Genomic DNA, 16,674 nt, shown 5'->3' with positions numbered 1-16,674 from the left:
CCATTTGGGATAGTCTGAGAAATAAGTCTGGGATAACTTATGCTCTATCTTTACTAGATCCATATACTCTATATATTACTTGTACTTACGGCATCCAGCAGCTTCTCTCCACGATGTGATATTCACCCCTGCATTCTGGCATGTTGCAGCATAAGCTTGGACAGCATCACATGAAATCTTTTTGAAGCCACCATTTACACATACATCAAATACACAATTTTCCATATACATCTTTGGATCTGCAACAGCATGGCATTCACTGAATGGGCCATCTTTTTTACCGATGAGTCCACAGTAGCCATCGGTTGTGTACTTTTGGGCACTGTTGGCAGGGCATTTTAGGCAGGGTCCACGGCAATCATGCCAGCAAAATGTGTTGTCTGGCACCTAAAGTTAAGAGATAAATGCACTATATATATATATATATATATATATATATATATATATATATTACATATTGTTATGGTTACAGGTTAGGTAGTGGTAATTTGCAACCTGTCCATGATCTGAAATTTTGAATCTATCCCAAAAAGATTAAAAATGTGTTTGAGCACACCCATCTGCAGCTAAGTGCAGAGCTCAGAAAGTGGCTGAGTAGGAGGTGAAGTCATGGACTGAGGAGAAGGCTCATTGAGGAGCGGAGGAGAAGGTTAAGTGAGAAGCTGAGGAGAGGCTCAGTGAGGAGCAGAGGAGAAGGCACAGGGAGGAGCGGAAGAGAAGGCTCAGTGAGGAGTGGAAGAGAAGGCTCAGTGAGGAGCGGAGGAGAAGGCTCAGTAAGGAGCGGAGGAGAAGGCTCAGTGAGGAGCGGAGGAGAAGGCTCAGTGATGAGCGGAGGACAAGGCTCAGTGATGAGAGTGGAGAAGGCTCAGTGAGGAGCAGAGGAGAATGTCCAGTGAGTAGCAGAGGAGAAGGCTTAGTGAGGAGCGGAAGAGAAGGTTCAGTGAGGAGTTGAGGAGAAGGCTCAGAGAGTAGCTGAGGAGAAGGCTCAGGGAGGAGTAGAGGAGAAGGCTCAGTGAGGAGCGGAGGAGAAGACTCAGTGAGGAACGGAGGAGGAGACTCAGTGAGGAAAGGAGGAGAAGGCTCAGTGAGGAGCAGAGGAGAATGCTCAATGAGGAGCGGAGGAGAAGGCTTAGTGTGTAGCTGTGGAGATGTCCCAGTAAGGAGCTCAGTAGAGAGCCAAAGTTTGAGGTTGCTGTGTGTCTTCTGGAGGTGGTCTCAGACAGAGAACTGGGTGAAGAAGCGAGGGTGTCCTGTCCTGGAAGAGAGTGTGGGACCACAGTGACTGGCAGAGAAGGGAACCTCAGGACTATAGGGACTTTGTGGTATGTGTGTTCAGTCACTAAAGAGTAAGTAGAGTGGGGAGAGAGAAGGTGGATGCACTAGGGCAATAGCAATGCACGAGCTGCTGAGAGAAGAGGAGTTAACCACACTCCTAATATATATTATGGGTAAATAGGGTCACTTAGCGCTCAAGTGCATGTGTGGGATAGGAGGATATAGCATGTATAGAGAGTGCAGGTGGAGGCTTAGAGGAGCCTGTTGCGGGGATGTTGAAATGGATAAGTTTCTAGTTAGTTAGTGGGTGGTGATGTTGCTGGTACGAGTGATGATGATCAGCGCTGTAGTTATCCGAGCTGTAGCTGTCAGGGAGCGCTTGGTTTCTCTGTGGGCTTCTGTCAGATGTGGTGCTCGAGATGCAATTACCTGTGAGGTGATTAAATTGAGCTGGTGGTAATGGCACCGGTGGGTGGAGGTGACGTGATCTTAGTGTGTGCGCTGAAATGCTGAACAGCCCACAGAGAAACCAACCGCTCCCCGAAAGCTAAGCCTCCACCTGCACTCTCTATACACGATATATTCTCCTATCCCACACATGCACTTGAGCGCTAAGTGGCCCTATTTGCATATACTAAAGAGTAAGCAGCCTAGGTGAAAGCTGGTTAGAGGAGAGCCAAGTAATGAAGTAGTGCTCTGCTGGATGCTACATGTTTTCTGTTGTCTTAAAGTCGGTGTTATTTTGCTGTAAAGCTGCCATAATTAAAACTCATATATGTTCCAAAAGTCAGAACTTATTGAGCAGAGACCCTTTTGTGCACATTTTTATCCACTGACCAGATGTATTTTTAGTGCATACATATTTATGCCCATTTGTGTAAAATGTTTGCAACTGCTGCAAAGCGGATATGTCACAAAAGCCTGGACGTGACCTGGACAACTTTTGGCTTTCCAGGTATTGTAAAACTACAAGCCCCAGCATGCTTCGGCAGCCGATAGACAGCCAATAGCTGGCAAATTATGTTGGGATTTGTAGTTTCACAATATCTGGAGAGTCTTGGCCTGGACCTTTGCATTTCATCATTGGTTCATAAATGACCCTCAGTGGGTAGATGCTGATGTCATTAGTTAATAGATCATTAGCTTTGATACACTAATATGATAAGGAAAGATGTAATGAAATAAAAATAGAGATGTGTATATTTCTATTAATAAAGAGGATGAAGGAAAGAAATAAGGTTCTGCAGATAATCGGAAAGGAGAGGGTCAAATTGAGTTTGGAATATATTACTGATTTCAAAGTACTTTGCAGATGTCTAGCTCTTTTAACAAGCCGAAGCAAAATACTAGAGCACATTTTGTACTGAGATCTTCTTAGAGCGACGTTCCTTCTGTTCCTTGATCATCAGAAAGGTATGGTCCTTCTCATGACACCTTAAATGATTCCCAAATGCAGCCACCAAAAGTCACAATTTTTCATGTGAAATTCCAAAAGTGGGCAGGAGGGACTCACAGGACAAATGTATCTAACTAGATGGTGGTGTGGCTGGGCTGGCTTTGCCATCTTAGGGAATTTTTCATAAAATGATACTTAGACAATTCTTCTAGTGAGAAACTAGATCATATTAGGGGAGGGGCCACTAACATTCTGAGAAGAAGAACAACAACAACAACAAGAAAAAAGAAGAAGAAAGAAGAAGGAAGAATAAATAAGTAGGAGAAAGAAGAAGGAGTAAGCAGAAGAGGAAGAAAATTTAGGATTCAGAGTTATAGGGACAACATTAGAGGAGACAAATAGTAATTTATATAGAAGACATTGGTGGTCTGACTAGTTTCATCTTATGTCCAATTTTACATATCCAGTACAATATTGTTATATCTTACCACCCAGCTAGCACCAAAGGCTATCGCATCAGGAGCTATAGTTGCAGATGGAGTTTGAAAGTCATCTGCTGGATTTTGATTATAATTTCCGCACATGCCGCATATTTTCCCAGCGTAGCGCCGAGAGAGCTCCACCCGTAAATTATGGTTCCAGTCATATGACAACAGCATATCATTCCCGAGTTGTATAACTACTGAGTTCCCACTCTGGAAGAGTCTCAGCGTCCCATTTATCATTGATGCAGGAAGTTGTTTTAGACAATCATCCACCTGGGGGAAAGAAATTATTCAGTAGGAATTATACTTAAATTTGAGATAAAAAAAATAAATGATTAAAAAATGTTAAAAAGCACAGTATAAAATTAAATTGCACAGATCTTTCAAGAATAATTATTGATCCGTTACTTATCTTGACTTCACATCTCATCTTCACTAAATACTCCTCTACTTCATAACTATTTGTGCTGAGCCATGGCACATTAAACAGACCAAATACCTGAAAAAGTGGTCCACCACTTGAGGAATTCTCAGTTTTATGCCACCTTCTATCACTATGAATTCATTCGCTTATCCTACAACACCGCCATGCAGGGCCGGATTAACCATAGGGCTAACTGGGCTACAGCCCAGGGGCCTTTGGCATCCAGGGGGCCCTTGAAAGTGCACAGCAGCAGTATTGATCGGTCGGGGGCGGGGGCGCCCCCGGCGCGATCAGTGCTGCTGAGCACTTTCACTGCGGTCCTTCCCCGGTGAGCTGTAGTCTCCTTACTGAGGAGATCTCGTGAGTCTTACTCTCACAAGATCTCCTCAGTAAAGAGCATACAGCGCTCCGGGGAAGGAGGTAAGTGCCGGGGGGGGAAGGGGGGCGGGCAGCTCGGATCACGGGGGGGCCCTCCATTCCCTTAATCCAGCACTGCCGCCATGTCACTTGCCAAGCAAACCTTCTTCAATTCTGTAATATCCACTCAATATTCTATTCCCTCTTTGCCCACCTCCCCCTTCCTTTCTTACAGACCATGGGCCTGAATCATTAGTGATCTTATCTTGTGCAAAAGTTAAGATGCTTATTTTAAGAAGAAACGGGGAGATAAGAGTGAAGTTGAGATGGATTTTTTCATCTTAACTTAAGAAATTATTCACTTACGCAGTGGATTTAGCTTCTTATCTCCCTTTTCTGAGCATGCACAGAGTGGATTTGCTTAAGATAAGCACAAAACGGCAGATAAGATCACTAATGAATCAGGCCCCATGACTTTTTCTCCTACTTCAAAGACACAATTGACACCATTGGACAATCTCCTCATGCCAGGAGCTACATGCCCAACCCACTTTCTCCTTCGCTACTCAATCCACCCTCAGTGCATTCATCTATGTAGCCAAGGACAAAGTCTCTGCTCTCCTCTCATACAGCTCTGCAGCCTGCCACATTGTCCCTAGTGACTCCCAACTTTTCTGATCTTTATCCCTCTGTGTGTTCACCTCTAGTTTATCTCTTCAACCTGTCTCTCTGCACTGACACATTCCCATCCTCCTTTAGACACGTGCTCATCTCACCAATCCTAAATATATCATAGTTTGACCCATCCCCTCTCTTTAACAACAACTCTATTTCTTTACACGCCTTTACATCTAAACTACATAAAAAAAAACTGAGAACAACCACCTATCTCTCTTTCTCTTCTCTCACTCCTTGTTGGCTCTCTGCATTCAAGCTTACGCCCCCAACATTCCACTGAGCCTGCCTCACAAAAGTGATCTACTTACAGCCAGAGGCGGGCTGGCGAGTCTCAACCCGGGGGGCGCACAGGCGGCCGCATCACAGGATAGGCGATGCGGCCGCCTCATTGATGACGCGGCCGCATCGCCTATCACGTGATGCAGTCGCGTGTTTTGCGATGCGGCCGCAGGTAAGTATTAAAAAAAAAATTGTGAATTCACGGGGGGGGGGGCGGCCCGAACGGGGGTCAAACGGAGCGGCCCGGGGGACCGATGCCCCACTAACCCCCGCCCCAGCCCGCCCCTGCTTACAGCAAAGTATAAGAGTCACTTTTCCATCTACACTGTTGATCACTCTCTCCTCCTGCACAATCTTCACTCCATTGTACTTTGTGAAAAAATCATTTCCTGGTTCACTTCCTACTTATCCATCTGCTTCTTTAGTGTCTCTATGTCTGGCACATTCTCCAATCCACTTCCACTATCTGTTTGCAAGCCACAAGGCTCTCTCCTCGTCATTCTTCATTATCTTGTGCAAATAATTGACACTCTCTGCTACTTCTACATGAATGTGCCAACGCTATACTAAAATAAAACATGTCCACAACAAAGTTTATCCTCTTCCTTCCTCTCAGAGTGAAAACTTTCCCTCAATTCTCCCTCAATGTCAACACCACAATTTTCTCAGTCTCCGAAGGCTGCTGACTTAGTGTCATCCTTGACTCTGCTCTCTGCTTCTCTTCTTGCATCCAGTCTCTCTAGCAGTCCTGACACCTCCATCTTTAAAATATTGCTAGAATACATTTCATACATAAGATGCAGCCAAAACTAGCCATAATCTCCAATTTTGCCTACTGCAAACTCCTCCTGCCTGTATTCCCGGTTCTCATCTATCCCCACTTCAACCCATCTAAAATGCCGCAGTAAGACTAATCTTCCATTCCCACCATTCCACACCCGCATAACTACTCTAAAGATTACTATACTGGCTCCTCATATCCCCCAGAACCCAATCTCAATCATTCACCATTCATCTAGCCATCAACAACTCTACCCCTTCATATCTAAAATCTCAACAAAAATCTCAACTAAAGATATGCTCGGTCACACCCCCTCAGAGATGTCTATGGCCTTTGTCTTACCTCCCACTTTTTTCTTTAAAGGGGCCAAGATGAAGTCTAGGCAAAGGTGACATCTGCATAGAGCCCAGCTCTCTTTGAAAGACATACTTAACACATTTTATCCGTTACTCATTTCAGAGTTACAGCAGATAACCGTCAGGAAATACCGACCTGCCATCAGCATTATAGATACTTTTTTTCTTCCATGTTTTGATTTCTTTATGGCCGTCAGTACAAACAAAGAGATAATCTTGTCTGCACGACTGAACTACCATTTTATGTGGAGGGCAGAGAGAAGGGCACAGCATTACTGGCTCTACTCGGCAATACCATGCCACGTGGACCTTTTAGTCAATCTCTTTCACGACTTTCAATAAACATAAACCAGGACAATGACACTTCAGGTCTAGACGATTTTTGCCTGAGGCCTACAGGGGATTTCAGGACAGCTGAATAGATACCTAAAATGTGACAATCCCAGGTAAGCCAGGACACTTAGAGGTATGTATTTATAGAAAATATCTTATACCCTTTCCTTTAAGAATAAACTTTTGAGGTAACTGCTCTACAGTCACTACTCACCCTTACGTAGCCAACCTCTTGCTTCTTGACTACAATAGTGTGTATCCCTGTTTTGAAGGTGACCTGAGAGACATAGGAAACACGGACATTCCCACGATTGTCATTCTTTATTAAAATCGTAAAAGTTGGAAGACCTTCCTCGACAGCTCCACAGAAACTTGCTAAGGTGTAGGTGCACGTGCCCATGAAGTCATAATATACATTATCGAAAGAACAGAAATGTGGATCTCCTGTTGCCCAGCACACATCCATCTTCTGCCTGACGCATTTTGGCTTCCCATTCTCCATAACACATACTTGACGTGGAGCACAGAGGATAGTTCTACAAGTCGGTGGTGGAGGTCCTGGATCTAAATCAGACAAAGGGTAAGTTGATTAAAATGTCTTCACTGGAGGACTCAAACCAATTTAAACTTCTCTTTTACCTCATTGTGTTCTATAGTTTACTTTTCTATGTAACAATGGTTGAACTATTTGCTTTTGTGCTATTTTCTACGGCCGAAAATCAGTCAAAAGGACATATTTGCTAGGGCAATAGGACATAAATGTTAGAAATAATATAAATTTGTGAATGAACTTACTGCCATTTGATTTAACCTGTATTTTACTGATTTTAACAGTTATCTAATGGTATAGCACTGTCAATCAAAAAGACAAATAGACAAAAGAAGCTCAAATATGCCACACTAGCAGGGGCGTAGTACATGTATATATATGTATATATATATCTAATATATAAATGCTTAGTGGCGTCTGTCTGTCTGTGTGTGTGTGGAAAAAAAAACAAAGTTGCAGCGCCACCTGCTGGGCGGAGTTATACACTGACCTACTAAATTCTTAGTGTGTGTGGGAAAAAAATTCAAAAAGGGCTGAAATTTGGTAGGGCTCAAACTCATTTTCGTGAGGTAATTTTACCTCATGAACACACATGTGTAGAGGCGTGCGTTAGTGTGTGTGTGTGGAAAAAACTATTTTCTCAGAAAGGGCTCATCCAATTGACCTGAAATTTGATATACTGACATTATTTGACAAAAAAATTAGAATAGTCAAGTCAGTTAACTTCCATCATCCCCCCTTCCCCCCGTGGGAGAGGTAGTAAAGGCTAAATTTATGAGTTGAGGGGTCAAACTCATTTTCGTGAGGTAATTTTACCTCATGAACACACCTTAAAAAGGCCGCTTGCGTCAGGAAGTAACGCTCTTCCCCTGAGGAGGCCTGGCCTAGGCCCAAATGCATGACAAGAACCTTTTTAAGACCTTAAGTAGCTTGATTTGACTAGAATGCATGAGTATCATGCACGGGTTAATATATATATATACACACACACAAAGTAATTTTTTCTATAACCATTCGAACACAGGTGCATGCTTCCAAGAAGTACATGATCAATCTGCCTATCATTGCAGTTTTGTAGGTGGCCTAAAATCTAACTTGGTCTTATTCCTCTTAAGTGTAATTTTTGTATTTTTTCATCTCAATATACTGCCAGTAAGGGGATATTACATCTACCTTTGCAAACATGACAACATTTGGCAAAACCATGCCCACATCTGCCCAAATCACACCTATTTAGAGGAGGCCATGACTACCTAAAGTGTGACTGTCCCGGGATAATCGGGAGAGTTGGGTGGTCTGCATTTCTTTCTATTAATTTAGTTGAAAGAATATTGATTTCCATCACATTCTACTTCATATTTCAGGCCAATTTCCATGGCCTAAAAGCCCTGTGGTGCCCAGCAGAAATGGGAATATACACAATCATCGCCCCTTTAGGATCACTTAAATTTTATGGTGAGACATTGCAGATATCTTACATCAGTGAATTGGGCATACAGTATATATGCACATATATGCACTGAGCTTTACCAGAGCTGCTCTTGATAAATTAGTCCCCATTCTCCCAATTTTTGGATTGGCAGAGCTGTACAGATAGACAACCTTTAATATACAGGTTAAACTGAGTGCCATTAAATACATTCCCACATTGCTATTATTTCTAATCTATCTAATCTATATATTTATAGTTCAGTAGATATCACCATTCTTTAGGCATTTTATTAGTGATTATTTCATTAATTTTGAGGTCAGTGATGTCCAAGTTTTAGGGTGGAACAACGCATGGACTGTGCTGGTCCAACAAAGGTGAACAAAGACAAAAGAAAATTGCACATAAAAAGTATGTAAAGAGCATTTCAAAACTACACCTGCATTAAATAAGTCATAGAAATCATCACACCAATTTTGGACAGTTTAAAAACAGAAACCATACACCAGACACTATACTATGAGATTTTAAACAGAGCTGGAACAATATAGATATCTACAATTTATCTCTCGGCAAGTATGAGTAAAATAAACTTCCTTACATCTGGTGGAACACAAATTGAAACTCTCACTTAACTGACAAAGTAATGTAGGGTTCAAATGCTAAAAGTACACTTTAATATATTTCCAATATATTTCCAATATTTTTTTTATTTTTTTATGAAGTCATTTGAGAATGCCCAAAATGTACCTTTTAAGCAAGACCCCAAGGTGCCATAGCTGAAGAGTGCCCCGATCCCGACACTCAGTAGACCAAACTTTGAAGTGGGGTGATCAACTTTGTGAGAAGTGAAACTGTTTCCAAAGTTGTATTCGAGCGAGCTGTAGCCTGTTCCTGGTATTGCAGTCCATTGTGGATTAATAAGGGGTCTTCCATTAAAAGTAATTCCGCCAGTTGCGGAATTCTCAGCTATCATGATAGCATAGTTGTCAATGCCCCGTTGGCCATATATGTAGTAGGAGCTACAATAACTGTTTACGTCTGGGATAGTCATCAGGAATGGGTTATACACATACAGCCTGGCTCTTCCACCTGTGTTAAAATAGGTGACTTGTACAGAATTGCTTGCTTCAATTTTCAAAGGTAATCTTGAAGTTTCTATTTCTAGGACCTGGCCAGCCTCCATATTTTCTTTTCTTTGAGTGCCATTAGTGCTGTAGGTGACCTCTGTTTTGCCTGCTGCAACGACATTCACTATGTCTGTATTTGGTTGAAAAGATAATGAGGGAACCAAGTAACTTGTTCCCCAATTTGGGACACATTGAAGCTGCTCGTAGACATGGTTGCTTCGAGTGTTCTTCTGTGCACTAGTGTGTCCACTTAGAACAGCCACAGGTTTTGAAGAAGTCACTCTAGTACCCGACTGATCACCAGCACTCATCAGCTGGACTCCATGAAATTGAGGTAGAAGTACGTTAATAATGCTGTTTGCTTCATATCTTCTACCATTTAACTGGGTGGCAGCTTTCACTTTAATTGCAACAGAAGCTTCTTCTTTTGATGCCACGACTGAGAACACCTTAGAAGAGCCAGAAGACCCAGTTTTGGGGGTGAATAGATAATACTCAGTTCCCAAACGTTCCAATGGGCACACAATTGAAGTCTCAGCACTTTGGAATTTGTAGCAAAGCACAGAAACTGTGATGGGTTTGTTAGATTTGACATAGACAGAGATTATGAAAGTCACACTTCCCCTAATCTCCACAGATGCTGGCAGCTGCACAGAGACAGTAATTCTACTTTGTAGAATTAAGCTTCTGCTGTAAGATCCTCCAAAAACTGTGACAGTTACATTGGTATTGTCTTCAAGGGCACTTATACGAAGCTCATGTCTTGGATCGCTGGTGATGGTCAACGCATTATTCATGCATGTGGTGATAAATTCTTTCCCTACTTGACCTGTCCACCCAATTTCTGAAAGAAGAGACAACGTTAATATGACCAACAATTAATATAATGATTGGAACACAATAAACATCTTAACCAATGTGTTACGGGTTTAGCATGCGACGCACATAGTCAGGGATATCAGCATTGTAGTCATCATAGTCAAAGGATTGGTTCATGGGGCTGGGTCCAAGGTGGAACCCTTTCTGGAGTGTTGTTGTGGAACATGCATTATGCTTGTAGGGCATTGGTTTTTAACAGGTTGCCCCAGCCCATTAGAGGCATCTTATATGTCCATTTGGATGGCACAAATAGTTAAACAGATGCAAGAACTAATTACCACTAATTTTGCTATTTTACATGAACAATCTAAAACCCAGAACTGATAAATGATGGTGGTCTGACTCTGGTTTCCAGATGTTGCCAGAAGTGGTAAAAAGGTCATGGTGCCAATGTGCACAATCATCTACAAGTGAAATGACACAGATATATGGCAGAGAACGTAGTGTGGCAATTGATTTATGTTAGTTGCATTTGAATGGAGGGGTGATTGATATTTCAAGAGAATTGCAGATTTGTATTGGTGGAGAGTCATATACGTTTCTCAAGTGGGACTTACATCAGATACAAGCCCTGTCATTTTAAAAAGAGTCTGTGCTTACATAGTCAGGCAATGTTTATTAAAAGGAGTATGAGGATTTGGCTTTGCCTGATATTGCTTCTATTCCTCAATGCTAGGTAAATAAAGAAAAACTGATGCAAAACAATCTTAGTTCTCCAGGTGTCTCTTCAGCCTATACATGGATAACACACAAAGGGCCTCAGTTAGGCTGGGTACACACTACAGGTTTTTCACCCAATCACACGTTAAACGACTGTTCAGCACGATATCGCTTTAGTGTGTACACTCCGATGATGAAAGATTATTGTTCCAAAGCACATTGTATCACTTGATTTGATTTTGTAAACGGAATAAATATCTCGTTCAACGATGGAACGTTTTCGTTCCAACTCTGCAGTGTGTGCGCACTCACAACCAGCTGTGTAGACAGATCCCCATAGAGTTTACGATCGATGGTTATGAAAGATGAAGAGCACAGATCTGAAGGTAGGTCATGTAAATGTGTATACTGTGTACACATGAATCGGCATGACTTTCAGTCATTGATAAAATTGTTAATAATATCACATGGGGAGAAATTTTCTGTAGTGTGTACCCAGACTTAGAGTTGGACCTATTTGTGCTCCGTATGTATGCGGAAAAAGTTGTAGGCAAAGAATAAAAAAACTCTGAATGAGGCCTAGTTTTTAGAGAATATCTCATCTAAGCTGCTTCTAGACAGAAAAGGTAAAAAAGATTGAAGAGTTATCTAACAGAAATAAACTCATATTATGTCAGACTCATATTATGTCCTCTCATCAGCGATGAGCTTGGCACTAAACAGGGTGAGAAAAATCTCCTTCTTTATTTATGATTCTGTAAACATTTTGGATGAAATTCAACTGTTGTTTTTTCCAGGATCTATGACAATGGAGTGGAGTGAAGCCCATTGTGGACAAAAAACAGAATGTCCATATCAATTGTATACAAAGCATTCTGGAATGGGAGCGATTACTAGAATTTCTGATGAGGAAATGGATTTTGCTTAAAAAAAAAACACGATTATTCCTAAACAATGTTCCAAAACTCCAGTCTGAGAAAGGTTTACAGGGCTATATTGTCAATAATTTGCACCTTTCTTGGCCCCATCAGCTTTGCTAAAGGCACATCTAGTGATATCCCCTAATCTGGAGAAGGGCACCACCCAATGCAAAAATTAGAGACTATTTTAACAGTTTATTGGAACATAAAATTATATACAAGTATTGTTTGGAATTTGCACTATTTTTAGCTCTATAATATGACTGTCAACCATTTCAAACAACAAATTTTTGAAGGGGAGGATTTGGTGAGGGGTTTGAAGATCAACGTAAGCAGCTTGAATTGAATTCTGGTGGTGTAAGGATTTGAAAAGTGGTGCAGTGCACGTGGAGCAACGATAGTGGACAAACTGAGGCATTTAGGATGGATTGTAGTGAGGCAAGATAGCAGAGGGGGAAGACAGATAATAGGAAGTTGGAATAGTCAGGGCAGGAAATAATGAAAGAGTGGATAAGGGTGTTTATAACATCCTGAGTGACAAAGGAGCATATTCTTGCAATGTTTCAAAGGAGGAGGTGAAAGTGCACGGGACTGGTTGTGTGGGTTAAAGCAGTAGTCAAGGATGAAACCAAGGCAGCAGGCTTGAGGAACAGTTGAGATTGTATTATTGTCAACCATGAGAGAGACTTTAATAGAGGTAATGACAATAAGAGAAGGGAAGATGATGAGCTCTGTTTCGGCCATGTTGAGCTTTAGGATATACCGGTGGAGGTTTCAAAGAGCCAGTTGGACAGATAGGCTAAAAGAGAAGGAAAGGAATCAGGAGGGGAGTAATAGATATGACCCCAACAGATAGAGGGAGTGGAGGAAAAGATGTGTCAGTAGAGACACTGAAGGAGCATTCAGAAAGGTTGGAGGTGAATTCGAAATAAAAGTTCTGCAAAGTTCAAGGGAGTGAAGGGTGTTGAGGAGAAGAGGGTAGACAACTGTATCAAAACTGTCATAGAGGTTGAGAAGTGACCTTTGGACTTAGCGATTAGTAGATTACGTGCTACTTAAGTGAAGACAGTCTTGATGGAGGGTAGAGGGCCGTAGCTTGAGTAAAAAAGATTGAGAAAAGCATGCTCAGAAAGAAAGTAGATCAAAAAGTTGTACACAATCCACTCAAGTAGTTTGTAAGCAAAGTGGAGATAGCTGGAAAGAGAGGAAGGGTCAACAAATGGTTTCTCGAAAATAAGAGGGATGAGCGCATGTTTGAAGATGGAAGAGAATGTGTCTTTGGAGTGGGACAAGTTGTAGAGGTGAAGCATTAGGAAGCATTAGGACAGAGAGGTTTGGAGGAGATGGGAGGGAATCTGATTGAGGTGACAGGTTGATGGGGAAGAGGAAGACAGGAGTGTAAAGACATTGTAACTGATGTAACAGTAGCATGTATGCCATTTTGCTTCTACATGTGGGGGTGCTGTGGGGCATTAAAAACACTGGATCATTGACATTATGCCGCTCATTCAGTGTTTTAGGTGCCCCCTAACCATTGGTACCCAAGGCAATGTCCTAGGTTCGCCAGTAGCACCAGCCCTGGCGGTATCCTTGCACATTCACTGTTATAACTTCAACAAATGGAGCCCTAGGTTACCGCTGTACAACATGTTATGATCCTATGTCAGTGCTCATGACCATTGTTTAACAAATATACGAAGGTTTATTTCACCATATGTAACTTTTTTTTTAATATAATTCTAGTGGTTGAAAAGGGACAGTAGATTTTAGCTTCTTGCATTATATATGAAAATTAATTTTTGGGGTTTAGTTCTGCAATAAGAATTTCTTTGTTTGAGTTTAAAACCTTTGTTTCATGGGGATATGCTCTCCTGATAGGGACTTAACTGCATCTTTTGGGTCCCCAGCGAAAAATGTACCAATCGACTTGTATGTAAGATAGGATAACATATACAGGTGTGAGCTCTGCAGGAAAATCTTGGTTATCCTTTTATTGTTCTTAGAGGGGATACATGATCTATGAAGCTCTTTTGAGGGGGTGTGCTGATACTGCTTACAATTAAGCTTGAGAGCTGATTATGAATTGCTTGTGGAGGACTAAAGACTTGGAGGAATGTTTTAGAGGACTGTCTTAGAGCCTGTGGACTTATTGAAATTTATGCATGGTAACTTCCACCCTGTGTATCCTGTTCAGAGCTAAAGCTTTCCTTTCAACGGGCAACTGTCCCTACATTTCTGTGACTTGATTGCCTCCTGTTCTGGTGCATTGAGCTTGTATCTCTCTGCATAGGCCGAATGCTACTAGAGTTATTGATCCAATTTCTAAGAGTTGTAGAACTACCGTATTTCCCCATGTATAAGCCGCTCCCATATATAAGACGCACCTTAATTTTGTCCCCGAAATGTTTTAAAAAAATATTACAGTAGCTGTCAAAAAAGGCAGGGAGAGTGTAATGGCTGGCTGCTCTGTTTGTGATCAGAGCAGCCGGGCAGCACACTCTCCCTGCAATCCAACCCCCCCAACTGCCACTGTACCTCTGTCCCCCTCCTCCTGGATCCCCGCTGCCACTCTGCCTCTGTCCCCCTCCTCCTGGACAGGGCCATCTTAACAACATTATGGGCCCCCTGGGCAAAGCAGTGCACCGGGGCCCCTAGATATAGATATAGATATAGATATAGATATAGATATATAGATGTATATAGATATAGATATAGATATATAGAGATAGAGATAGGTAGATGTACTTGCTCATTGACCCTTGAAGGTTTTTTTTGTAGGTTTTTTTCTTTTGCAGGATTATTTATTCTCATTAAGAGCCATGCCTATGGGGCCCCGTTGCCCGTGGGGCCCCCGGGCAGCTGGCCATTGTGCCCAATGGAAAAGATGGCCCTGCTCCTGGATCCCCTCTGCCACTGTAACGCTGCCCGCTCACCATCGATCCCCTGCTGCCACTATAACGCTGCCTCCCAACCCCCCCCCCCCCCCTCTGCATCCCCGCTACCCCTGTAAAAGATGCACCCAGGTTTTGGACCCAACATTTTTGGGAAAAAGGTGGGTCTTATACATGGAGAAATACGGTAAGTATCAGCAGCAGCAGTAGCTATTTCTATAGAGCCACTAATTCCACAGCGCTGTACAGAGAACTCACTCACATCAGTTCCTGCCCCATTGGAGCTTACAGTCTAAATTCCCTAACATACACACACACAGACTAAGGTCAATTCGATAGCAGCCAATTAAACCTACTATTATGTTTTTGGAGTGTGGGAGAAAACCGGAGCACCCGGAGGAAACCCACACAAACACGGGGAGAACATATAAACTATCTAAATATCCCTACAACTGCTAATGGTAGAGGCAAATCCAGTATCCCTTTGGTGTAATACTTTAGACTATTAATGCTTTCAGGTTAGGCTGAGACTCTGTCTGAACCTGGTGTTGCCACAACTATAATTCGCATACCTTCCATCATTCCTGATTTTTCTGCAAGACAGACCATTTTCCAGCAACCAAAGGGATGGGCTCATTCCCAAAATGGATATAACTATGTCCAAAATGAACGTGGTTTGCTTGGATTGGGGTGACCAGAGGTGTTATTTGTGTGGTGCTGCCATATGGTATAATGTGTTGTCCATATTTCAGGCAGGAATGTTGTCAGGTATGCAAGTCCAGATTACACTAATATATACTAACATGTAGTTATATAAATCGCAGTATGTTGAATAAATAAGGGTATTGAATACATTTTAGGGAGGTACAGATATTTTGAATACTCTAGAGCAGGGTTTCCCAAACCCAGTCCTCAGGGCTCCCCAACAGGGCATGTTTTCCATATCCCCTTGCTGGAGCACAGGTGTAGATCCACAGGTGGTCCTAATTATGTCACATGTGATCCGGAAAACCTGCACTGTTAGGGAGCCCTGAGGACTGGGTTTGGGAAACCCTGCTCTAGAGGTTTTGAGCCAAGCTTATGCTTATGGGAGCTGGATTAATGCTTTGGTCCATACTTGCCTAAAATGGCGTGATCGCATCATCACGACTTGATTGGGGGGCAGGGGGGGCCAAGATAAAGCATTTGCATCACCAGGAGCAGCCCGATGATTCCTGATGTTCCGGAGATCCGGGAGAGTAGGAAAGAATGCATTGGTCAGGGGAGAACACTACACCACCAGTAGTTTGAGGACAGCGATGCAGTCTGCCCCGCTCTGTTCTCCTGTACATGATCAATAAACCCCTGTTTTGGGCCACTCATAGCCACTGCACCCCCTACAAAGGTGGTAGTTCTGCCACTGACTTTGGTATTATAATAAATACTTTATTTTGCACTACTTTAGATCTTACCACAACACAATGAAATCCAGGCACATAATTGCACAATCCTGTGGAACCCCATCTCTGAAAAGGAAACAATAAATAATTTATTACTTATTTTAGTTCAAAAGTGAGAAGCATTTAGAGTTCATGAGTACTTTATATTTAACTTCATTTTTACTCTAAATACCCAATCCCAAATAAAAATGTTCATAGTAATTTTGTAAACAGACTTTCAATTTTTTCTTAGCACACAAAATAAAATAACTACTGAGAACTGTGCAATCAGTGGTCAAAATTGTTATAATGCTTTCTTGACGTTCACTAAACAAGAAAAACAGTGTTCATCTATTGCTTATAATCAGTGAGTTCTGATGTCAGTGAGGGAACCTTGTATATAAGAAGCAGCTCACCCCCTATGTCATTTATT

The 16,674-nt window shown here is 42.1% G+C and overlaps 1 protein-coding gene across 1 annotated transcript in view; it reads right to left on the bottom strand.

Annotated features, from left to right (window-relative positions):
- Nucleotides 1-16,328, bottom strand: part of LOC142106874 (IgGFc-binding protein-like) — a 56,226-nt gene extending 39,898 nt beyond the window's left edge. The window contains exons 1-5 of the mRNA XM_075189913.1: nucleotides 16,275-16,328; nucleotides 9,094-10,317; nucleotides 6,579-6,928; nucleotides 3,160-3,429; nucleotides 90-387 (exon numbers count right to left, since the gene is read on the bottom strand). Of these exons, the coding sequence (XP_075046014.1) occupies nucleotides 90-387; nucleotides 3,160-3,429; nucleotides 6,579-6,928; nucleotides 9,094-10,317; nucleotides 16,275-16,326 (2,194 nt within the window). The 5' untranslated portion in view covers nucleotides 16,327-16,328. The remainder of the gene's footprint in view (nucleotides 1-89; nucleotides 388-3,159; nucleotides 3,430-6,578; nucleotides 6,929-9,093; nucleotides 10,318-16,274) is intronic.
- Nucleotides 16,329-16,674: the final 346 nt, after the last annotated feature.

This window comes from Mixophyes fleayi, chromosome 11, assembly GCF_038048845.1.
Source record: "Mixophyes fleayi isolate aMixFle1 chromosome 11, aMixFle1.hap1, whole genome shotgun sequence".
In the NCBI taxonomy this organism is placed as follows: Eukaryota; Metazoa; Chordata; class Amphibia; order Anura; family Limnodynastidae; genus Mixophyes; species Mixophyes fleayi.
Note: the sequence above shows the minus strand (reverse complement) of the source record. Positions and strands in the feature narration are given on the sequence as shown.